General features: G+C 46.0%; 1 protein-coding gene across 2 annotated transcripts in view; it reads left to right on the top strand.

The window, feature by feature from the left end:
* The window catches only part of TULP4 (TUB like protein 4), a 174,823-nt gene that overhangs the window by 104,418 nt on the left and 44,218 nt on the right, over positions 1-26,187 (top strand). For both annotated transcript variants that reach the window (XM_056125865.1, XM_056125864.1), the window contains exon 3: positions 7,921-8,082. In XM_056125865.1, the coding sequence (XP_055981840.1) occupies positions 7,921-8,082 (162 nt within the window). The remainder of the gene's footprint in view (positions 1-7,920; positions 8,083-26,187) is intronic.

The raw sequence follows: 26,187 nt of genomic DNA, 5'->3' as shown, positions 1-26,187 counted from the left end.
GGACAGATGGGTCTTCACTGGGCGGAAAACAGTCCTGCCTGAGGCACCCTGCCAGGCTGAGCTATTTTTAACACTGCCCCATCAGTCCTTTGGACTTGGGCCAGATCAAGCTCTTCCTCCCACTTGAGGGGCCCTATGGGGATTCTCTGCACTCTGATGAGGACCCTGCCCGGAGAGCCCGGGCCCACAGGAGACCTCGCTGAGGAGGCCTTTTCTGACCTTCTCAACTCTGCAGGAGTGAATTCCTGCTGATGATAAATTTCTGAGGGACCAGAATCTCTCCTCCCGCCTCTGTTGCTTAAATGAGCTCTGAATTTCCCAAATTTGGAAGATACAAACCAGTGAGGTGACAGAAAATTACAGGGTGTGATCCTCAGCAATTATTATGAAAAGGTTAAGGATTTTGTGAGTGAGCCGCCCTGTTATCTGGAGAGTAAATGTGACATTTGGACTGACTCTGACAAGGCCCCATGAGTTTCCTTTAAGCAGGGCTGATGACACAGTGCCAGATGAATTCAGTCCATCACTTTAAGTCTCTCCCATGGAACAGGCAGCCCATTGGACAGGTAGCCAGTCAGAACAGATAATGGGATGGTTGGGGTGGGAGATGGCTGCAGATCAAAGGAGACCCCTGACCCGACCCTCCCGTCTCCCACACTCCTCTCTCTCGCATACACCCAGGTGGACCGCAGGACCCGGTAGGACTGTGTACAGGCAGGCCCAGACAGGCGGGGCTCAGATGCCCACGAAAGCTCAGATTTAGGCTCAGACGCCCAGGCAGGGGCAGATCCTGAGCACAGGATTCTCACCCACGTGCATGTGGCCGTGATTGGAGACTAGGAAAGCTGGGACAGTACTGTCGGAACTTCTGGGGTACAACTGGGAGGCCCAGTGACAAGTTCCGAGCACAGGGTTCTCCCCCCGTGCGTGTGGTGACAGGCTGGACAGGACGTCAGGGAACACTGTGGTATATCAGGAGTGGCCCAGGAGTGGCATTCCAGACCAGAAAGAGCACGCAAGAGGGAGAGCAGACGGGGCTGGGGCTGGGCCATTGGACACTGGAGGGGCGTGCAACGAGTGGGACAGGACCAGGAACATGGGACACGGGACAAGGCAGTGCCAGGGATGGGATGAGTAACATCAGACACAGGTAAAGGAGAGGCCTGGACATTTGGACAGGGACTCAGACCCATCTGCTTAAACTGCACAATAAACTATAACTTTCGGCCTTCCGAGTTTTGTGTGCAACTCTTTCATACAATCCTCAAGAACCCTCCAGCGCAGGCGATGCCTCCTGTCCCCCGAGCACTAACTCATCTCTGAAATGGTGCTGCCAGTGTGCAGACCTCTGCCCTCTGAGCACCTCTGCACCTCAGGTGGGAATGTGGTGATCAAGAGCAGGAGCTCTGGGCCAAGAAGGTGACTTTGCATGTGGGAGCCCCGGCTTTGATCCCCAGCCCTGGCCACGAAGCTGGCTCCAAAGAAAAGAGAGAAAAGAGCTGAACTCTGAACAACAGACCGAGACTTGCTCTGTGACTTCTTTTTTTTTTTAATTTTTATTAGTGAAACACCATGAGGTACAGTTGTAGACTTACAATTTTTTGTGCTTGGATTTCAGTTATACAATGATCGAGTCCCCATCCCTCCACCAGTGCCCATTCTCCACCACCACTGATCCCAGTATGCCTCCCACCCCCCACCCCCCCAATCCCACCCTGCCTCTGTGGCAGGGCATTCCCTTTTGTTCTCTCTCTCCTTTGTGGCGACTTCTTAAAGGGAAAGACTTGACCTCCTTGTGCCCCACTTACCTCTGCTGTAATCTTGGGTGCCAGGTGGTACCTGCTTCTGAGGACCAGCCAGAGGGTGGAGTGGATGAAATATAATATGGGTGCTTCTAGCTCCGTCTGCACAGTGCAGGTTTACAGCTCCTGGCTGTGGTGCTGGGACTAGCCACCTCAGCACCAGAGGCCCCTGCCCTTGTGGGTGTGTCACCCAGCAGCTCTGCAGGGCTTTCTGTAAAGTGGACCCTTCTCTGAATTGGCCCAGAGGATCTTTAAAGGAGGTGAATCTCCCATCTCCCAGACTGTAGAGCCTCTTCCCTCCTGAGACCCAGTGGGTGGGACAGTGAGTGATCTTTCAAGCTTCCCGTGGAGAAAGAAAGGGCAGGGGAACAAGGACACTGGCAGAGAAGTATTTGACTTCCTGAGTCGGGTGCTCTCTTCAGAGCCATGGTCAGGGGACAGCTGACCGAGAACATTCATGGAGAGTGGAACCAGAATCGGACCCCAGTCTGAGTTCGGCCAAAATGAACTGATATCGCCCGTCACACTCTCTTCTTCTCAGACAAGAAGCTGTTTTCGCTTCTGTGGAGACAGGCGGCTTCATGGCACATCCAAGACTGTGTTGCAGTTAGAGACGGGCTCTCCCTGCCAGGCAGTGCTGCAGCCACGCTGCTTTCTTCCCACTCCGCCGCGCTGAGGAGCAACCTTCTGCCTTCTGCAGATCACAGCGCAGCGGGTAGAATCACGCCACCTCACGCTCTCCTTTTCACCAAGCGTGTGATGCAAACAGGAATGTTGGAAGTAAGACAAGAGGGTGAAATCAGGCCTGGTGATGCATGAGCCTGCATGGAACATCTGGAAGCACCTAGAATCTCACAGATGGCTGTCTGCCAAGTCACCTCTGCAGTTCATGCTGATTGTAAACCACAGAGATCTGGAACTCTGCTTCTCCCTGCCACGGTGTAGTTATCATTGGTGGCTTGTAACACTGTGTCAGAGTCTGAGCTCATCTGAGTGAGAAGATGTTATACCCACACTCCTGCCTGAAGCCACAGTGGCTTGTGCCCTGCACCAGTGTCCAGTGGGAGGAGGGGGGATCATTCTGGCCTGGGAGGAAGAACAGTCTTGCAGTTCTCTCACAGAAGAACACCATCAGAGAAGCCACAGGGTTTCATAGTATAACTTTCATTGTCATGGAGTAATCAGACATTTGGCAATAGCTGAGTAATACTTTGTACATTTTTTCCCAAAAAAATTAATAGCAGCCAGGGACAGTACATACATTATTTTACGATGTTGGTTACCAGGAAGGGCTGTGCCAGGCACGTGCTCCTCAGATGGGCTAGAGAGAAGCGGCTGTGGGCAGCAGGCTGGCCAGGCTGCTCACCCTCTCACTTGATCCGTGTCTGAGAACTCCCATTAGTGGGCAAGAGCATCACAGCCCTACACCTCACACAGCCAGGAAGAAGGAGCTTCCTGCTTAACTTCTTTTGGGCGTTGGGGAGTCACACCCAGCAGTACTCAGGGCTTCCCACTGGCTCTGTGCTCAGGAATTACCTCCGGTAGTGCTCAGAGGATCAAATAGGATCTTGGGGATCGAATCAGTGTCCGTGCAAAGCAAGCTCCCTACCTGTTGTACTATCTCTCCAGCCCCTCTGCTTAACTCTTCAGAGCATTTGGTACTTGGCTTCCCAGTTTTACTTTTAGCACTGTAGCACTGTCCTCCCATTGTTCATCTATTTGTTCGAGTGGACCCAGTAATGTCTCCATTGTGAGACTTGTTGTTACTGTGTTTGGCATATCGAATACGTCACAGGGAGCTTGCCAGGCTTTGCCATGTGGGCGAGATACTCTCGGTAGCTTGCCGGGCTCTCCGAGAGGGGCGGAGGAATCGAACTCAGGTCGGCCAAGTTGGCCACGTGCAAGGCAAACCCCCTACCACTGTGCTATCACTCCAGTATCTCAAAGTTTTACTTTTCTGGCTGTATTATATAACCCTTCGTGCTCTCCCGAACCCGACTCACCATCTTGCTCTGAATGATACGCAACTCAGCATGCCAAGCATAGAATTCTGTGTGTGATCCCTGCTGGAACTCTGCGCATGATTCCTGCTGGACATCACCGACTGCTTTGTGGGATTAAGACAGAATGGCATTGGCGGGGCGAGGAGGGACCGTGGCAGTGGCTGCAGCATCACTGGCCTCCGCGGCTTGGCCGAGTCACAACACCATCGAGCACGAAGGAGTGACAGTGGCCCACACAGTGATTTGTCCACTGCAAGATGCTGTCCACCAACTACCGAGTGACTTGGGACTCGGGTGTTTGACCTGGCACAAATCCTATGCGATGGAGTCTTGCTCTGCCAGCTATTCAACAACCTCTAGGTGCACTCCCTCCATCTCAAGATCAACCTGAGGCTGCAGATGCCCCAGGTGTTGCCCAGAGACGCAGGCAGGCGGGTGTTGTCAGTGTACAAATTGTTACAGCAGACCAGTCACCAGGAGCTTACATCTGGTAGACTGGGAACACCTGCAGGGATGATTAGAGATTGCCCACAAAGCCTCCATCTCCCGCCCCTCCCCCAGAGCCCGGCAAGCTACCGAGGGTATCCAACCCACACGGCAGAGCCTGGCAAGCCATGCGTGACGTACCAAAGAGGCCAACAACAGTAGCTAAAATGGGTCTCATTTCCCTAACCCTGAAGGAGTCTCCAGCTGAGTTGGGAAGAACGAGAGGGCTCGTACTAATAAGATGGCGTGCAAGTTAACAGGCAGGAAGGTGCCCCGCAAGCAGCTGGCCACCAAAGCGGCCCACAAGAGCGCACCAGCCACCGGAGGCACGAAGAAGCCACACCGCTACCAGCCCGACGCCATGGCACTACTCGAGATCTGCTACCTGCCGTTCCAGCGACTGGTGCGCGTGATCACGTAGGACTTCAAGACTGACCTGAACTCCCAGAGCTCAGCCGTCACAGCGCTGCAGGAGGAGTGCGAGGCCTACCTAGTGGGGCTCTTCCAGGACACCAACCTCTGTGCATTCCTTGAGAAGCGCATCACCGTTATGCCCAACGACATCCAGCGGCATACTTCTTCCACGGAGAGAGCATAAAGTTTACGATGCTAAAATCTCAGGGCTGGGACAAATGGAGACACTACTGGCGCCTGCTCAAGTAATCAGTGATTAATGGGATGACAGTGACACAGACAATATATTCTTATCACTATTCTTACCTAATCTAATCTGTAGCACTGCAGCACTGTCCTCACATTGTTCATCAATTTTCTCGACCAGGCACCAGTGATGTCTCCATTGTGAGACTTCTTGTTACTGTTTTTGGCATATTGATTATGTCACGGGTAGCTTGCCAGGCTTTGCCATACGGGAGAGATACTCTCGGTAGCTTGCCGGACTTTCTGAAAGGGGCGGAGGAATTGAACCCGGGTTGGCAAATGCCATACCTTTTGTGCTATCACTCCAGCCCCAGTCTAATCTAGTAAGCCCAGTTTCTTCATATGAACATTCTATATTGTTTTTGTGCCCATAAGATTGCTAATGTCTCAGACAAACTTTTCACTGTATATTCTATCTTTATTTATTTATTTATTGTTTTTTGAGTCCCACTCAGCGATGCACAGGGGTTAGTCCTGGCTTTGCACTCAAGAATTACTCCTGGCGGTGCTCGGGGGAACATATGGGATGCTGGGAGCTGAACCAAGGTCAGTCACGTGCAAGGCAGACACCCTCCCCGCTGTGCTGTCGCTCCAGCCCCTAAGGAAACATTTCTGAGTGACCTCAGACCAGCTGTTCCAGAGCAGCCTCGCAAGTCCGTGCTCCATCAGGATGGAACTGAACATAAAGCCCTAATTCCCCTGGGGAAATGGCAAAAAGGTCCTGTTCTTTTGGAGTTTGTTCATTTATTCTGTTACCTGAAAAGTGACATATTCTGTAATGTCACAAATGTTAAAGTTGAACATTTCTGTATATAGCAGTAGTGAAGGTTATAGAGAAAGGATATTTTTTTGCTCCATGTGTTGAAAAACAGGGCTTACTGAAAATAAATTAATATGATGTAAATAGACTCACATAGATCAATAATGAGAATTGATGTAAATAAACTGGGGCCAGGGCGATAGTACAGTGGGTAGGGCACTTGCCTTGCATGTGGCTGACATGGGTTCAATCTCAGCATCCCATATGGTTCCCAGCACTACCAGAAGTCACCCCTGAGTAGAGAGCCGGGAGTAAGCCCTGAGCATCACTGGGTGTGGCCCACCGCCCAGAAAAAGAAAAATAAAAAGTATTTGTCATACCACTTAATGCATACCAAATAGTAGAAAGAAAGTAGACTGACAATACCACGTGTTGCTGAAGCCTGACTCTGCTTGGCTTCTTCACTGCTGACGCCCAGGTCAGATGCCAGAAACACTTTAGGAAACCAGTTGGTAATTTCCTATGCACTTATACATATGTATACCATTTGACCCAGAAATTGATTTTTCTACATTTTTTTACCAAAAGAAATGAGAACTGTGTGCCCACATTTCGGCACATAAATATTCCTAGAAGTTTCCTAATACTAGAAGCATTGTATCCCAATGTCCATAAGCTTGGATGGATAAATAAATATGGGATACTTATACAATGTAATATTACTAATCTGTGAAAAAGAATTAACTGATGCACACAGGGATTCAGAATAATCTCATAATGCATTATGAGAGGAAAGCAGCAGTATGTAAAACTGAGTAAACTCTATAGTTCCGGTCAGTTTTCTTGGAAAATAAGCAGTTATTGTCAGAAATGAGACCATTTCTGCCTTAGACCAAGTGTGATGGTAATTCATTTGACTGTCAGGGGAAACTTGAGAGTTATCTCAGAGTTAATTTTTTAAAGATTTAAAATTTTATCAACAACTATCTGCCAGCAGTTTTGAAAATTTCTATGAACCGGATCAGTTAAGAAAAAAATAGCATCGGGGTGATAGTACAGCTAGTAGGGCACTTGCTTTCCACGCGGCTGAGCTTGGTTCAATCCCCCACATTCCTAAGGGTCCTCCGAGCTTGCCTGGAGTGATTCCTGAGTGCAGGAGTAACACCTGAGCACCACTGGGTGTGCTCCCAAACCAACCAGAAATAACTCAATGAAATACTTCAAAGGTTGTTACTATTCATATTATTAAATAAATCAGAGATGTTGTTCAAAATTTTACTCAAAAGCATAAAACCAACTTGTTTTCAGGTGTTTTCTGCCAAAATTTCAAGCAGCAGGTAATGCAAATTTATACAATTTCTTTCAGGTAATGGATAAAGAGGCCTTTTTCTTCATCTCATTCAGAGAGAGAGAAGTGGAGGGAGGGAGTAGAGAGATGTAACAGTGAAAAATTAAATGTGTTTTACTCATGAAAGGAGATGCAGAATTTTTGTACACTTAGCAAATCAGCCTCTGTGTCTGGAAAATAGGGCTCCCCCTCCAACTTGAGCTCCCTCTAGATTTACAAGGGGAATTCATAGACAAGAGAGCAATAATAGATTTAAGAGAAAAATAATCTTTGGTCGTTTGAATATATATAATAAAACTCAGCACCTTCAGTATGTTATTTTTTTCCTAGATAATGTTTTTCACATTTCATTAAATCTGTTAGTGAGACCAAGGAAGATACATAGTCAGAAACAGAGGACGTTCCTATTTTGATAAATAACCAAGAAATGTTGATAGAGAATGTCACGTAAGTGGAATACCCCATAACTGGAAAGCTGCAGGACAGCAGCAAAAAGCAGGGACAGCGAAGCAACATAAGCCAGGTCATTCTCAGCCCTGACGTTCACCACTACGTGTCATCCGGGATATTGCCATTCACTCTATGCCTTCTTTCTTTCATTAAATGGGTTTGGTAATTGCCTCTTACAGGCAAGACTCAATGAATCCACTTTTGTGAAACTCTTGGCATAACCACATTGACATACACATTTCAAATAATGCCTCATATGAAACATGCCATTGTTCTAATCTGTGTGGTATGGATTTGTTGTTCTCTTGAAGCCTGTCTAGGTTGAAATCCAAGCTAAGTTAGTGATCAGACTTCATGCTTGATGAAAGCCTTTCCCTTTTGGAGGGTAAATCGACTCCTTTTGTTTCAAAGGTGAGTGATTTCACTTGGAGCCACGATGGGACTCAAGCACTTATTTCCTATCGAGATGGGTTTGTCCTGGTTGGTTCTGTTAGTGGACAAAGACACTGGTCATCCGAGATCAACTTGGAAAGTCAAATCACATGTGGCATCTGGACGCCTGATGACCAGCAGGTAATGTCACTCTTCCCCCTCCCCTTCTTTCTGTATTCTTTGTGGGGGCCAGGGCTTGGAGGGTGGGATTTGAACCATACCCGGCAGTGCTCAGAGCTTGCTCCTCACTCTGTGCTCAGGACTGACCCATGTCCATGCTTGAGAGACCCTATGCAGTGCCTGGGTTCAAATGGAGATGAGCCACAGACAAGGCAAGCAAGCACCTTGACACACTGTCACTCTGCCTTTTTAAAAATGAGGTCACATTTGTACACAGCACTGTGTAGATTTTAGGTGTCAGGTTTCTCACATCCCCAACTACGTATATATATTGCCCACCATGCCCACCACCCTCTGTTACATCCCTGCTACCCACCATACCCTCTGACCGTCTCCCATTCCATTGTCAGCAGCCTACAGGTTGTTTTCTGTTTCTTTGCTTGATTTCTTTGCTTCCACAAGTGCACAGTTAGTGGGTATTTGTCCTCCCTTTTTTGTTTTGTTTTTGGGGCACACTCTGTTGCTTGCGGGACCCTGCAGTCCTGGAGGTGAAACCTAAACCTGGGCCCCCCATATTCTGAACTTGTGCTCCGACCCGACAAGCCACGTGCCAGCCCCTGTGAGCCTGGTACCCTCCTGGTGCACACCCAGTGGCACGGACAGCAAGGTTTCTAGATAACTAGCTGTCTTATCCACTCATCCTTTGTGAGGTACTTGGTTGTTTCTGTATCTTGATTCACAGCATCTGCATGAATAGTACGGCACTGAACGTCTGGGTCCATCTCTTTGTTTGAATAAGTGTTTTTATGTTTTTCATGAAATCCCCAGATGTAGGCCAAAGGGTCAGGTGGTAGCTCTAATGTCTGTCTGAGGTCCCCCTGTGCTTTGTCTCACAGCAGCCCCTAACCTCCCGCCAGCACTGCACCCCCTCCTGACACTTCCTGTGGTTTGGCTTGTATGTGCCTACCACTCTTGCCACCATGAGGTGGTACCTCATTCTGCTTTCACATGCATTTTCCTGATGATAAGTGATCTTTTCTTTGTTATCCATCTGTCTTCTAGGTGATGTTTCTTACACACGTGGGTGTGTAAAGTGATAGAGTGGAAACAATATAGAGGAAAACAAAGCAGGTACCACTATATTGGGAAGATGTGGGAAAGGGAAATTGGCCCAAACTCTCTTAGCAAAATCACAGGGGAAAGCGATAATATATGTTAAATGTTATTAGACATTCAAACATTTAATGTTTTATTAGAAAATGTTAAATAAAACATATTAAATGCACCAAGAATTGGAGAAATATTTCCTACCAGCATAGTAAAGATTGAGTTAACATTTTGCTTCTTTGGGGGCTCAGCCGCATTTCTGGAGATGACTTCCAGCTCTGTGCATGGAGGCCACGTGCAGTGGTGCTCAGGGGGCACAGAGTGCCGGGGATTGCCAGGTCTCCCGCCTGTGAAGCATGGGTTAACATCGAGTGTCCATACAAAGTGACTTTTTAAGTCTACAGAGAGAGCCAGTTGATAAATGTTAATGAGCATTGTATTCACAAAAGAACTCTGCGCAGTTATCATCTAATGGAAAAGCATGAGTTCTCAGGGGGGAGTGCAAGATAAAAATAGGAGGGTATATTTTCACTTGCCAGCAAAAACTAGTGAAATGATGGAGGTAGTTTCACGGATTATTGATGAGTACAGACAGATATTCTCACTCATTATCAGCAATAATGCGATTCCCTTTGCTTGAAAGAGTGTCAGAAGTCTTAAAAATTATCATCTGCTTTGACCTTATAATATACTTGAGAGCAATTAATCTAAAGGAGGTAAAAGGGAAGTAAAGTTGTATTCAGTTAAAGCATTATTATATTATAGTATGAATTTGGCAACAGCCTACTTTATTAGGAAGGGAAAAATAGTTAGGAAAACTGAGATAGACTCCCTTAAAAGACTGTTTCTGGACTGTGGTTCGGGGGGGGGGGGCGCAGAGAGCAAGTCACAGTTCCACATGCAGGGGACGGGTTACTGAGGAGCGACGTGCCTGGGCTCCTTTTTAAGACCTACTTTCAAAACTTCCCCTAATGTGCCTGTTTGCTTTCATGAGAAAGTTATAATTAATAAAATAATCTATTGATAATTCATTTTTGAAATAGAAAAGTTAACTTAGTTAAAACATTGATAAATAAGGTTTTTTAGGTACAGCAGAATCCAAAAGTACCAAAACATTTCACACCAGGGATCTGAGTTTAATATTGGTAAAGGAAAGCAACCAGAAACTTTATTTGTAAGTTCCTGTTTAAAAAAAAAAACAAACTAAATTGCTTTCCTCTGGTTATTATATATTTTGTTTTTATTTAGAGTAAAAAATGCCGGTGTTTTTCTTTTAAGGTGAACTTTATGAGAATTATAAAACAGCATTCTGTTTCTTCCCTCACCATTTCTCAGGTTTCGAGTTTCTCTTAGTGTATGTGTTAACTAAGAAGCATTGGGGTGTGTTTATTAAGAAGATTTTGTCCGTGGGCTTTTACTGCCCCTAGAGTCTCCTTGAAGAGAAGTGTTCCCTGCCTTGATTTCCTCTCTGTGCGCAAGGGTATGAATTCCAGCCTAATTCCCAGGCTTTTGTGAGGACCCGATGGGAAAATCTATGTGAAGGTATTGACAGATATGTGAGTGGAAGTCTTGGCTTCCTCTTTTTCCCTTGCCTCCATGATGGGGCCTGTGCGGTTCATGTCACGGTTCCCTGAGGTGATAGTCGGTGACCCCAGGAGGCTGACTGTCTGGTTGACGCTGAGATGTGGTGATCACGCGCCCTGCCTGTTGCTGCAGACTTCCGAGCATTCTCAGTGCTGCCAGCGTTTCTGGATGTTCTGGAGAACACAGACTTGACAAGGAGATGTTCGGCACAGGAGTGTCTCAGTCCCTTTCTCTCAGGCACCACATCCTGCAGCTTCCCACACAGCTACCAGATCGAACACTAGGGTGTTGGCTCTGTCTGGGTGAGCCCCCAAGCCCATGTTACTAACCTCAGGCCTCAGGCCTCGCTTGTTGGCCCTTCTTGCCAATTCCAACGGTGATGCTGTTTCTCCCCGGCTTCCTGTGCTAGGCCCGGGGTGGCACCTGCCCCTTCAGTACCCTCTTGGCAGGCCGGCCTATGCCCACTGCGGCTGCTGCCATGTAGACAGCCCCTCCTCTGTCCCGTGCCGTTGTTCCCTGGAGTCCAGCCTGGTGCCTTCCCTCCATTCTGAGCCTTTAGGTGATTTTCCTTTGGCGTCTCCTCAGGGCTCATGGGACGCACTAGACCCCCGGGCTCAGCTGGACTCTTCCCCTTTCCTTTGAGCCTGGGACTGGCCGCCTCGGACTTGGCTCACGTCACCGTGGCACCTCTCTGGTGATGGTCCAGGCTTAGACGAGGCCTCGACTTTCCTCTCTGGCCTCACCATCTCTTCAGTCACCAGGTCTGTCCATCACACATCCGAAACATTGCTGGCCAGGTTATTCCTACCTGAAAACTACGCCAGGCTCTGGGATGGGCTGCAATGGAAGAAGTAGGCCCGAGGCTCCATTCCAGGCCCCCTGCCCACCCCAGTACTCGGGTGTGGCCCTGGGCATCACCCCAAGCACTGCTCAGTGCAACCCCACAATAGTAATCAAAAAGTTACCCATGGTTGTGTTGAAACTAGCCTCAGTGAGAACTAAGAAGCCACTCCCCGGTGTTAGGTGGGGGAGCACTGGGCTCAGCTCCCCTCTCCTCACCCACAGCTCCTTCCTCCCACTGCTGTCTTCCGTGACAGCCCCTGCCGTGCTGGGCTGCCCGCATGCCAGCGTGTGTTCAGTGAGGGAACACGTGGCTCTTGGCATCCGTGATGTGATTCCCTGGTTCCCCCCGGCTGGCCGGAGGGCAGCGATGGAGGCACTTCTGGGCAGAGGGCCCAGAGCCCAGGGCTGTCCTGCTGGCCACCCACTGGCGGAACCGTCTCCTCAACTTGTGTGATCCCCTCTGGGCAGTGCTGCTGGGGGCCCAGGGCCCAGGAATCAAAGCCAGCACCTCACATAAGCCAGACATGAGTCCCACCCCCGCAACCCCCTCTCTGACCCTCACGTACAATTTGAGGCTTGACTGCTTTGGTGCCTTTCTACATTCTTTCCTGCTGACTTTCTGTTATTGTTGTGTACACATTGTTTGTAAAAGTCAAGTAGTGCCCCCTCGACTTTGGAAACTCCCTTCCTCCCCACTAGGCTGCTAAGGGTCCCTGCACCCACCCACTGGCATCCGCTTTACCTGCTGTTTTTCTAGGTCTTTCTTTCCTGACCCTCTGAGTGGCAGGCTTGCCATGCTGGATTTTGTTTCAGTCTCCTGTGTTAGCCTTAGAAGCCAGGAGAACTGCACTGACTCTTGACAGCGCCCCTTCCTTCTCCCCCTGCCCTCCCCGTCTTCTCCCCTTCATACGGGGCTCAGGCATCTGTACTCAAGCAGCCCACTTTAGAGACTACTGCACGCACAGCCAGGCCCGCACAGCCTCTCGCATGCCTGCTCTTGCCTGAGTCAGTGAGGCAGCCTCCAAAGTCACCACTTCCTGAGAAGCTGAGCAGCCTCGGGCCTCCCGCAGGTGGGCGCCTGCTCTGAACCTCCTGCCCTCACACGCCAGCGCTGGTTGTGGCTCCCTCCCTTGTGTCTGGAGTCACACCCCTTCATTTCTGTGCTGTACCTCACATCGGGGGCGCTCACTGACAGGCTATGGCTCTCCAGGTAACGTATCCTGTGTGTCTCCTGCCCCACTGGGCTGAAGCGGTCACTTGCACCCTCCGCTCTGCCCGGTAGCCAAAGGATGAGACGGTGGGTCAGTATTTTCTTTTCCACAGTGTTTCTTTATTCTCTCTGGAAATCTGTTATTCAGCTGTAATCTCCGAGGTTAACCATCTAAATCATCTTTTCTCTCCCAACTCTTCCTCTGCTCACTTATCCTATTTTCTGGGGACTGTCATGTGCTATATTTTCTGAGTCTTCTTTGACGATAAGAAAGAGTCCTGCTATGTCATTTCTCAGATTTTTTTTCTTGATCTTCTGACTGTTCCTGTAAAAATAATGTTGCTTTCTCTTTTCAGGGAGAACAGACAATATGAGAATATTAAGTGAAAGTCTTGCAGTGTCTGTTCCTGTTCTTTATTGTCTTTTCCCTCCATATTCTTTCTGGCAGAACTCGTTTTTCTCTTTTTAATATTAGATGCTTTTCCACTAGGCTTGTAGTTCCCTGCTCATATTTGAGAGGTGGTTACTGAAAATCCCCTTGATGCTAATGCAGGGGCATTTCAGGGCAGCCTACACCGCCCTGTGGGAACCTTCCAGAAAATGAAAGTCTCTCTGTGCTCCCCCATGGCCAGCCCAGTGGCGGGGCTGTGCCTCGTGGCTGAAGCGGCCTTGTTTGTGACCCGCCATTGCTGAGGTGGTGTGGTGAGCACCTCTGCGTGCTCTCTGCTCCTGGAAGGGCCTTTGTGCCACACACAGAGGCCCGACTCCCCTCTCTGCTGAGGGTTGGGGCTTCCATGTGCTCTGACCGATGTGCTCAGGAGCCACATGACCGTCTGCTGCCCAGTTTCTTGTTGAGACCCCCTCTCTGCTGAGCTCGGCGCTCCAGTTTAGGTGGATTTCATCGAGCGGGCTTTGGGAAGGTGTCCATGTGCAAACCCTGCTCAGTGCTGCTGTCTCACCAGAGCACTGCGCTCTGTGCATCTGCCCTGACTGCTTGGCTATCCATTTCCACTCGTCCTGGAGGGCTGAACTCAGACATCACCAGACATCACTTTTTTCACTTCTCAGGTGCTCAGGGCTCACTCCTGGCTCTGAGCTTGGGGTACCATGTAGTATGCTGGGGATCGAACCCAGGTCAAGCACGTGCAAGGCAAGTGCTTTAACCACTGTACTATCTCTCGGCCCCTCAGACATCTCTGCTTCTACTCAGTCTTTCCGGGGCCACTTTCCTCTACTCCCAGCCCAGGCAGAGATGACCGGACCCCCAACCCTACCCCCCAGCACCAGGAGAACATTTTGTGACACTTGGCACATTATACTTTTCTCTTGGTCATGTTTCCTTCCTTGCCAAATGTGAGGGCAGGGGCCACATTCTTTGTCGCCCAGACTATACACAGCGATGGTGCAGGCCTGTAGTGACCACTGCCCTCCCAGGTCCACTGTGCCTGCGACTCAGCCTGTGACCCCACCCAGGCAATGCCGTCCTCCCTGTCCTATTCCCTGGGACCAAAGACCACAAGAGGGACTCTTGGCTCACCCTACAGATCCTGCCTGGGAAAGCTGAGAATCGGTTTTTAGGCAGAAATGTATATTTGGAGCTTTTTATACCTGCCAGCACAAGTGTGGAATCTTTTATTTGTTGAAGTCAATCAAATTCAGTCTGCTTAGTTTTTAATCCTGGGAACTGTGTAGTTCTCTACTCCTCAGAAGGCAGCTTGACTAGAGTTGCTGCTGCTTGAGTTCTCCTTTATCCAGTTTCTGATGTGAGCCATCGTCACATCAGTCCTAATCCGTAATAGATAAAAGCTGTGTCAGAGCGTTCCTGCACTCGAAGATGCCCTGCCAGCCGAGGGCGCCAGCTTCCCTGGGCGGCGCTTTGGCAAGGCCGCAGGCCCCATGTGCTGAACAGCAGGGTGAGCCCAGTGGTGCCTTCACACACCCGCCCGCCAAGACTTCATCTTTTCTCCTGTGTCAGGCCCCTCCCCACCCTCTCCACATCTCATCTTTACTCTGCAGCAGCGAGAATTTCTATTTACTGTGAATTAATGAGCTTTCCTAGCAGATATTCTGAAATTTTCTTCCCCGTATCCCATGACACATACTCACGATCAACGTCCTAAAATTAAGATCAGGGAGTTTACGACCAAGGTAGGAAATTTCCAACTTCATTTTATTTAGTGAGGAGAGTCAGTATTTAAAAAGTTTGAAGATGAATATTTGTTCTTAAATTTTGGAAGCATTGATAATTCACTATTGAGTAGAGCTTACCCAGGCAGTGGAAAATACCAACTTGATTAAATTATACAGCAGAGGATATTATGTGATGAATTTAGAAAATATATCAGGAAGATATTCCTGTACAGTAGAAGAGAAATACTGAGCTGTAGAACAGATTTTCTTCTCTGAAGTATTTATAGATACACTCTTACCAGTAAAAACTGCGATTTCAGCAGATACATATTATGCTTGACCTTCAGTTATATTAAGTAACCAGTGTTTTCCCCTTTGGAGTGTTCTGTTAGGGGAAAAAATGTGACATACTTGGATAGTTAAGTGTTTTCTACAGCAGTTGATCGCCTAATGATATAGAGGTATGCATCACTTTATGTAGTAAACAGAGTAAGGTGGGTGGACTGGCCTGTGTCCTGATATGTCAAATGCACTTTCCACTGTAGCACTGTCCTTTCGTTGTTCATTGATTTGCTCGGGCGGGCACCAGTAATATCTCCATTGTGAGACTTGTTGTTACTGTTTTTGGCATATCGAATACGCCATGGGGAGCTTGCCAGGCTCTGCTGTGCGGGCAGGACACTCTCGATAACTTACCGGGCTCTCTGAGAGGGGCAGAGGAATTGAACCCAGGTCAGCCTCGTGCGAGGCAAATGCCCTACCTGCTGTGCTATCGCTCTAGCCCCACAGAAGTTAATCTGCTATTAGACTCTAAAGAAACTTCATATTTAAAGGCATATTCTATAGAAATTGTTCTTGTCCAGAGACAGTTGTTTGATACGAAATGAGAGCTCTTCACCTAATATATCTCCTTGGTCAATGGCTACACTTTAATTTTTAGTGAGTAGAGATATTGTATTTTATAGTATATCTTACACATACACTTTTTAAAAGAAGCTTTTAAGAACTTAGTAGATCATATATTTTATTAAATACTTTAATAAGTGGTTAAGAAGTGATCTCCCCCAAAATAGAAAATGTTTGGTTTGGTAGAAACCTAAACAGCATCAAGACTTTCCATTTTGGTGTGTTGACACCCACATATATAAGGGAATGACATCCCCAGCTTTTGTACTGATGCTTTATTTTTTGTTTTTAACTTATGCAAAAGTTTTATTTTTGCTTTTGAATACAAAAGGTCGGCCCCAACATTCTTTTCAGCTGAAAGGAATTTTTCAAGGTTTTTTTTTTCTGTTGTTATTTTTGTCTGTTTTCCATCCACACCCAGTGTTTTTCATGGCTTACTCCTGGCTCTGTGCTCAGGGTTCACTCCCCTACTGTTCTTAGTTATCCATTTTTGGTCAGAGATTGAATGGGACTGGCAGCATGCAAGGCAGGCACTTTGCACCTGTACTATCTCTCCAGCCCCTGAAATGATGTTTGGTTCAGTTTTGTTTCATTTTTCACAGAGTGCTCCCTCCCCCAACCTGGTGTCTGTGTCTGCTGATGTGAGTGGTTATCCTCCGTACACTGTTTATACAATAACACTGAAACCCTGTTCGTGCCATATTGGGTACATAAACAAGAAAAAATATCACTGAAAATACCAGTGGCACTTCTGAGAATCTACAGATTTAATCTATTTTTATATAATGTTTAGTAGGATATATGATCCTATTTCATGTTTGAAGCCAGAACTTAAATAGCGTAGCAGGCAAAGCGCCAAATGATTGGGGTACAGGAGACAGATTCCCCCAACTCCCAGCTTCTTCCTGGGATAAGAAAGAACTAGAGCTACCAGAATTATCGTGTTCTGGGGTTTTGACACTGACTTCTATCTCACCTGTCTCAAAGGATTGTCAGGTCACTGGGCCCTAAACCACAAAACCATTAGTTCAAACTGTTAGCTCAAAAGTGGTATTTTGAACTAATATGATAACATTCACCACAGCCTCTCATCTTGTCCCAAATGCAACAAGAATTTGTAAAATCACCCAAAATTCCAGCTGTAACCTGGAAAGGAAAAGATGTGAGCCATTTTATCCAGTGTACCAAATTTTTTAGGACCAGACTAAAGGCCCAATTTAGTGTGTGGATGCTAACAGGGTCCAGCATAATTTAGACATCTGAGGACTATAAATAGAGAGGGTGATTTAGATTAACAGTGGTTTGAGAGGCCCCCAGGTCCTCTAAGTAGGCTAGTAAGCTGATTGGTGAGAGTCTTCTTAGCTGTATTACTAGTTCACGAAGACTGAGAGAGGAGGATGTTTCTCTAATGCACAGATACATCAAGGAAAGTCAAGGAAAATGAAGAAACAGTTTTATGTCTCCCCCAAAAATATAAATATAAAATACTGATATCAATGACACATGGTTTACCTGAGAACTGAAAATAGTAATCATAAAGATGTTAATGTTTCTTAACAATATTAAGGAAAAAATTCATAAAATGAGAACTTCAATAGAGGAATAATAATTGAACTGGAGAATGTAATAACTGAAATTAAAAGTTCATAGAGGGTATCAGTAGCAAATTAGATTAAGTGTGAGGGAGAACCAGAAAATATGAAGTAATATAGCTCTTTGGAAATTATCCAGTCAGAGGAATAAAGAGAAAAAAGACGATGAAGAAAACTTAATGGCACCATGGAATGAGACAGACAGAGAGGGTGGGGTGTGGGAGACAGGAGTGAGAAATGCGGGAAGAAGAGAAAAAAGAAGAAAGGAGAGATTTCTCTTTTTAATAACCATAAAGCCCCAATGGGTGACAGATAAGATAAAGAAATACACACTGGAGATACATAAAAATCAAATCGTCAAATGGCAAAGACAGAGAGAATTTTGAAAGAAGATATTCCCTAACACTGAAAATTATTTTCAACAGAAACCTTGCAGTTCAGCAAGGTGTGTGCTCAAATTGCTGAATGAAAATTTAGTTCAATCAAGAATGCTGTATCTGGCAAAACATTCCTTCAAAAGAGGGGCGGGGGAGAAGAAAGAGAGAAGAGAGAAATATATCAGTATTAACATTAGGAAGATCAGGTGTTGGCAGCAGAGAAGTAAAACTGAAGTTCTGTGAGTCAGGACTGTGTCTTGGCACTTGGACATGTGTCACATGTAGAGCCTGGGCACTATCCTTGGTAACCCTTTCTCCCAAAAGGAGTACAGTGTTTTTCAAAAGCCATCAAAATCAAGTTGAGTTTAAAATACACTGGTATAACTATGTTATTATATGTAATAAAGATGAAATGCCACTGACCGAGCAAGTGGAAGCAAAAATAAATGGGGTTACATTAAGAAACTTGCTTCTCAAAGGAAACGATGACCATAATTCAAAGATAGCTCACAGGGTGGGAGAATTTATTTGTCCACCACTTATCCATTAAAAGGCCAATATTCTAGATATATAAAGCACTGTCAGAGCTCTACAAGAAAAATCAATCCTATTAAAAATGGGGAGAAGAGATATACAGAAACTTATTCAAAAGGCCAAAGGTTATATGAGAAAATGGTCTGTATCCCTAATCATCAGGGAAGTGCACAACACAACAATGAGATACTACCTCACAACAGAGAGACTGGCACGCATCAAAAAGGGTAATAATAATCAGTATTGGCGAGGATATGGGGAAAAAGAACATTGATTCACCGCTGGTAGGAATGTCAACTGGCCCAGACTTTTTGGAAGACAATGTGGTCATTCCTCAAAAAAAAAAAAGAAAAGAAAGAAAGAAAGAAATTAAACTTCAAGTATTCTAAGCAACCCAGCAATTCCACTCCTTGTGTATAACCCAAGGACCCAAAAGCACATTGCAGGAAAAACATCCTCACTCCTATGTTAACTCCAGCTTTCTATACAGTAGCCAAACTATAGAAGCAAACTGAGTACACAAGAACAGATGACTCTTTAGAGAAACTGTGGAACATGTATGCGATGGAATACTATTTGGCCATAAGAAAAGATAAAATCATGCAATTTTCTGCTACATGGATAGATCTGGAAAATAATCATGTTGAGTAAAGTCATCAGTGGGAGAGGGACAGGCATAGAATCATTTCTCTCATATGAGGGTCAGAAAGAACGCTGTAGGGGAATAATAAAGGCAAAGAATTGAAGAGCAGGAGAACTTGTCTTTAGTAAGATGCTGTCCTGTGGGCTTGGAGGGAAGAAGAGTTAGGGAAGGAAACACAAGGGAAATAGTGGAAGGGAAAAGTGCTTACCACAGAGGCAGGCCGACTGGGGGACAGGAGGGACTTTGAAGCTATTGGTGGAAAGAGGTGGACGCTGGTGAAGGGATTGGTGTTGGATCATTGTATGCTTGAGAATTAGACTAATCAAACAGAAAATTTAAAAAATGAATTTTAACAGCACTTTAGTCCAAGTAAATTTAACAGAGAGATATAAAATATTCCACCTGAATGCAAAACAATATGCATTCTTCTCAAGAAAATTGGAGAGTTCATAAATATTTGGAAATTAAGACATACATGCCTGATTAAACAATGTACCACAGAAGAATTCAAATGGAAAATTAGCAAATACCTTGAGATGGATGAAAACGAAAACTCAACAAGCCGAATACTTAAAGGATACAGCAAACTATATTAATGAGGAAATTTATATAGTCATGAATACCCACAATTTTAAAAAGGATGGTCTGAAATAATCCAACTTTATATATCCCAAGGAACTAGAAGAACAAATTTAGCAGTTATCAGAAGGAAATCAATAAAATTTAAAATGAAATGGAAAAAAATAGCTGAAATTTGGCTTTCTTAATGATAAAATTGAAGCTTCTATGTGGACTAATAAAAGAGATGTCTCAAAATCACAAATGAAAGAGGAGCTATTATAACTGTTACAAAGATCATTAGAGATCACTATGGATAGTTCTATGCCAACAAATCGGACAATCCAGAAGACATTGATTAATACAGTGCACCAAGATTGAGAAATGAAGAAATAGAAATTATGGAAAGAGGGCTGGAGAGATAGTACAGCAAGTAAGATGCCTTCCTTACATGAAGTCGACTCAGGTTAGATCTCTGGCACCACCTATGGTCCTGTGTCCCGTCCCATCCCTCACCCAGAGTGTCATCACAAGTGTTCCCTGAGTGCAGAGCCAGGACTGAGCCCTGAGTACCTCCAAGTAAGGCTCTAAAAATCAATCAAAGAAGCAAAAAAACAAAAAATTACATTGAAAGAAGATTGGAGATTGGACCAGTAAATCCAAAATCTCCCAATAAAGGAAATGTCAGAGCCAGGTAATTTAGCTGATGAATTCTGCCAAATATTTTTTTAAAATATTAATACCACTTCTCACTCATGAAGAAGAGATAAAATTTCCCAACTGATTCATGACACCATAAATAATAAGCCAGACAAAAGCACTGTAAGAAAATTATAGACCAGTGTCCCAGATGAACCTAGATACAAACTTCTTCAGCAGAAGTCTAGCAAAGTCAATATCAAAGGGATTGTATATAGTTATCCAGTTATTTAATAAGTCTGGATTATCTGTGGGCTGTAAGGATGTTTAGCATATGAAAACCAGCTAATAGGATCTACCATATTTGCAGAATCTAACATAGAACTACAGAATCCTCTCAAGAGATGCAGGACAAGCTTTTGACAGAGTCTGCCGTTCCCCTTTTTCATAATTCAGAATAACCCTCTCAGGGAACCTCGTGGTAACTGTAAGGAAGTAGCTCCTGCTAGTGGTTTGCATGCATGAGATTCTGGGCTAGTCTCTGGCACCACAGGCAGGCAAATCGAAGGACACACCTCCTCCCTCCTCTAAACCCTGGTCATTTATCTCCCCCCAAAATGCATTTGAATTCTCAACTAGGAGTAGAAGGAAATTCCTTCTGCAAAATAAAGGCCAATATAGGAAAATGACACAGCTAATAAACTTAGTGGTGAAAAGTCACTCTTAAAAGAGTGGATAAGGATAAGTGGATAAGTGGATAAGGATGTCCACTCTTTAGAGTTTGCAGTGTACCGCTGGAAGTCTTAGCCAAAGCAATTAGTCAAGAAAAATAAATAAAAGCCATATTAGAAAGTCACCCCATGTTTGCAAATTTGATGATCTTTTTTGTTGAAAACCCTAAAGAAAACCCATTCATGCACTTAGAGAATAAATAAGTGTAGAAAAACTGGAGACTTGAAACCAATATCCAAAAACTAGTGGAGCAATAGCACAACGGGTAGGGTGTTTTCCTTGCACCTGGTCGACCCAGGTTCGATTCTTCCATCCCTCTCAGAGAGCCCGGCAAGCTACGAAGAGTATCCTGCCCACACGGCAGAGCCTGGCAAGCTCCCCATGGTGTATTGGATATGCCAAGAACAGTAACAAGAAGTCTCACAATCGATACATTACTGATGCCCGCTCGAGCAAATCGATGAACAACAGGAGGACAGTACAGTGCAGTGCAGTTAGGTGGCTAAATATAAACATGAATCTGATACATAAATCGGAGGACTCAGCCTTTACAAAGGAAGGCTTGAGGGTCTAAATCAGTAGTACAGTGGGTAGGGTGCTTGCCATTCACACACAAACCCAGTTTTAATCCTTAGCACCTCAAGCCTGTGATCCCGGAGTACCACCAGGTGTGACCCAAAATCCAAATAAATTAATAATTGTTTAAGAAAATTAAAAAGGAAGACTGAAATATAATACATGGGCAAACCTTAGGACATTCTGCTAAGTTGCTAAAGACCAGTTCTCACTTCCATAGGGATCTAAAAGAGAAGCAGACTCTGATGGTGAGGGGGAGATGGGTTGCCACGACTGGGTGAGGGGGAGGCCGATTGCCGTTCAACGGTGATTCAGGCTTTAGTTACACAGATGATTAAGTTCTAAAGACGACAAGTTGACTGCTTGTCCGAGGTTAATGATCCTTTATCGCTTACTTAAAAGGACTCTTAATGTAAGCCTCAAGTGGTCTTAGCACATGTATCCCCAGAGTGTCTAAATTTATTTTGAAGTTAGTTTCTTGTGAATTTGGTGGCATTTTTTACATGCCTTTATTTACTTTCACGGCATTCTATTGGTTTTAACAAAGAACCCTTGCGTGAAAGCCTGTGTTTGTGCAGGTGGTGGGGCTGGTGGAACCGCGCTTCCCAGGGGTCCGGCATCACTCCTGAGCCCTCAGTGGTTTGCTGTACTAGGAACACCAGCCTTGCTTTGAGTGTGCTGCTCTCCCGGGACAGACAACCACTATGTTGTCACCTGTCTCCCAGGCCTCCACCCGGGCTGTGAAATGATGTGTGCATTGCAGGGGATCCTTACACAAACACCCGGGTAGTCTCTTTCCACCCAAGACTGTCCCTGAGAGGAAAACTCCAGCCCCTTTAGGTTCTTGCCTGAGAAGGCTCCAGGCTGCCTCAAGAATCTGCTGTTGGTTCCAAACGGCAATTGGAAGCAGAGTCTGTGCTTCCCACCTCTGCAGGAGGGTAGGACGCTAGCACGAATCAGCAGCAGTTAGCAGCTAGATTAGATGGACGCCTAATCACAGTAGCAAATTCCCCCTCCTGCTTTAGGTGCTGCCGTTGCCCAAACCCTAGTCCCTTCCTCCTGCCTCGGTCTCCCCATCCAGCTCCCTTTTCCCTCTGCACTGAAGCTCACTCAAGCTGGACTCTCCCATCTTCATTTAGAGTTGTTCATGATTGGGGTTCAGTCATACAGTGTTCCAACACCCTTCCCTTCACCAATGTACATTTCCCATCACCAATGTCTTTCTCTCTCTCTCTTCCCTCCCCCTTCTCCCCTCACCTCCCTTGGGAGTACATTCTCACTCTGTTTCTTTTTCCTTTTGGGCATTATGGTTTGCAGTAAAAGGTAAGGTAAAAAGGTAAAGGCCCTCCCGTTGATCGTCGATTTGCTCGAGCGGGCCCAGTAACGTCTCCATTGGAGACTTTGTTGTTACTGTGTCTGGCATATCCAATACTCTCGGTAGCTTGCCGGGCTCTCCGAGAGGGGCGGAGGAATCGAACTCGGGTCGGCCATGTTGGCCACTTGTAAGGCGAACGCCCTACCCGCTGTGCTATCGCTCCAGCCCTATGGAGCGATAGCGCAGCGGGTAGGGCGTTTGCCTTGCACGCAGCCAACATGGCCGACCCGAGTTCGATTCCTCCGCCCCTCTCAGAGAGCCCGGCAAGCTACCGAGAGTATTTGATATGCCAGACATACTAACAGCAAATAAATAAATAAATATGAAAAATGGTTTGCAGTACAGGTATTAAAAAGTTTTTCATGTTTGTCCCTTTACCTACTTTCAGTGCTCAGTTCTTGTTTAGAGGTTTCACTTCATGAGCCAATAACCTAAATTTTGGGCAGGTTAATTTCTTGGTGATCTCAGTCCCAATATGCTGGAATCTGGCCAGAGGCGTGGAATGAACATGGAAAGAAGGCATGGAATGTGGGAGCAAGCAGGCAACTACCCAGGTTCTGTTTGGGTAGACACAGGTGGACCTGCCCCCCTCAAGGGTGACCCGAACGTATCAGCCATAAGTGGGTGTCTAGAAACTGTTGGCAACTGAATGATCTCTTTTGAGATTTATTTATGAATCTCGGGGGCACAGCCTGTAGATGAGCTTAGCTGGCAGTTCCGGAGGTGGTTCATGGGTGTGACTTCTGGGGCTTCTGGAATTGCAAAGAGGTTGGGGGAGATAGCCCATCACGACTTCCAGGAAGCCTGGAAATTTCGTCACAAAGACCCACATATCTAAATTTTTGGCTGGTTAGTTTCTTGGTGAACTCAGTCCCAAGTCCTGCCAGAGACATGGCAGTGACTTTGGGGTGTCAGGAAGCCCGAGGGTACCGTCAGATGATGCTGATGCTTTTACCCAGCGAGTCCAGGTTTACCTGCCAGGTAGCATTGTGCCCTCTGGGCCCTGGTGTGGCGGTGACAGCAGCAGACATGGCCGGGATCGTGCAAGGCTAGGGCGCTCCAGTCAGGCTGCTGCTGCTGTTCCAGTAGAGCCTGGCCAGGGGGCTCTCACCCTCGTGCTCGGGTTTAGTCTCCAGAAAGAGCCCAGGGAACTGAAGGGCTCCTCGAAAGATACATTCCTCCAGCGGTGGCAGGGGCTGCCCTGGTTATTCCTGATTGAAAATCTGAGTCTGGCATGGCTTATCCTTGACAAAGGTCAGAGGCGCTTCAGGTCCTCTCCCACCAGGTAACTCCGAATCAGACTCCCTCTCCTCACCCTCACTTTCTCACTCCTGCACCTCCCCCTCTTCCCTTCCCCACTCCTTAGCCTCTCTTCTCTTCTTTATCTCTCTTGTCCTACACACACACACACACACACACACACACACACACACACACACACACACACCCCATCTCAGCAAATCCCAATCCTGAATCCTCTGCCCCAAATAAGCCAAGCAAATGACGCCACCACTTGTCATTTTCCCCTAAATTAAAGACACTTTCACCTCTGGGGATCATCTCATAAAAAGCCCCTTCAGCATTTTCTTTCTGTCTTGTTCAAACTTACTTCAATACATATTTTTAATAATTGTGCATTCACATGCTTTAACATTCTAAGTGTTCGAAGGGATAGGTAAGATGAAAGATCCTTTCTTCCCTCTGCCCCGGCCTTGCAATTCCATTCCCCACTTCTGTTTTCAGAGCTCTTTGCACACTTCTGCAGAGATGCTAGTTAAATGTGTGTTTAATTAGGCCTGGAGTCAGACCACTCTCTTCCACCCCAAATAGCAGTGTATGGGTTTCTTAGAAGAGTGAGTACATTTTAAAATGGTGCCTGGAAGATTTGAGATAGAATGCTCTACAAATGAAAATTATTTAGCATTAAATTTAATTCCTGGGACAAACAGTCCATCTCCTCTGAAAAATGAGAAGCAGAAGCATAGGATAGTCCTTCCGCTGTATAGATTAGTTTGTGTGTCCTTTTCAGCTGTGCAGAGAGGAAATTACTTCATAATTATATGTTTAGCCCAAAGATACAAATTTTTAATTATAGATATTTTGGGTGAGATTTCTTTCCCGTGTTTCTATAGTCAACTGTGAAATTATGTTTCCTTTAAAAAAACAAAACAGGAAATATTCTGCTAATCAGTTGAGCAGTTCTGTCTGATTTTAGTGGCTATTTCTTTAGTTGCAAAACCTTCAAGTCTGTTTTTGAAGCACATTGGAAAACTAATATTCTGAAATTCAACAGGAAGCTCTTTTGTTCTTGCTTTTGTTTGGGGGCCACACCTGGCAGTAGTAGGGGCTTACTCGTGGCTCTGCACTCAGGGATCACTGAGGGTAGGACCAGGGGACCTCATTGGATGCCAAGGTTGAACCCAGGTCAGCTGCCTTCAAGGCGGGCACCCTACCCGCTGTACTATCTCTGAACTTTGAAAGGGAGCTCCTTAAGGAAAGCTGTACTTCAGTGATCTGAGCACAAATGGTCTCTCCCAAAGAGTAAGGGGACATCACAGCTTGTCCCTTAATTAATTCTCCACGGAGACCTGTGTCAACATTGACCACAATGGGGCTTTTTATCTGCTCCCCCAGTTTTAAATCACAAAAACAAATAACTGAGTGGTAAGTCAGTTCCTTCCAGAAATCCTACTGTTTGCTCATTAAAGTGCACCACAGAGGTGAACATTTATGTTGGCATCTGTTTTTATAGTAGAAATTTCCTAATATGGTCTTTATTCTTAGTTTCCAAAGATAAAGATACTGATGAGGTCTCACTTACTGCGTGTTCCAGGGCATAACTCTCGTGAATGATTCTGCGTCCTCTTCCACTCCCTTTGGTGTGTAGCTTAGTTCATTTTAAATTACTGGTAATAGTTAATTTTTGTAATTGAGCCTGAAAAAAATAGAATGTAGCATACTGAAACAAAGATATTATATAGGAGTTCTGTAACTATTTGAAATTGCATTGATATTAAAAACTTTCCACAATGAGAGACAGCCACTGGGGAGGCCTGGCTCCCGCTGCCTTCTTTGGCTCTTGGCATAGCCAGTACAGAGGGAGCATTGTCCCTGCCCCGATGGGAAGCCTCCGACCCAGCACAGGAAACAGCAGGCAGAGTAGAGACAGAAACTGACATCATCCATATTTGGCCTGTCCTCTGAAGAAGAAAAGAAAGAAGTGTTGGTTTGTAGTAAACCAACTTATTAATGGTCACCGAACATGTAGGCGACATGTGTGACCTGGGGGTTAAGATCTGCCCCTGAAAATGGTCCAAGTG

The sequence above is a fragment of the Sorex fumeus genome, unplaced genomic scaffold, assembly GCF_029834395.1.
Source record: "Sorex fumeus unplaced genomic scaffold, SorFum_2.1 ptg000061l, whole genome shotgun sequence".
Classification (NCBI taxonomy): Eukaryota; Metazoa; Chordata; class Mammalia; order Eulipotyphla; family Soricidae; genus Sorex; species Sorex fumeus.
This window is presented reverse-complemented; position numbering and strand designations above follow the sequence as displayed.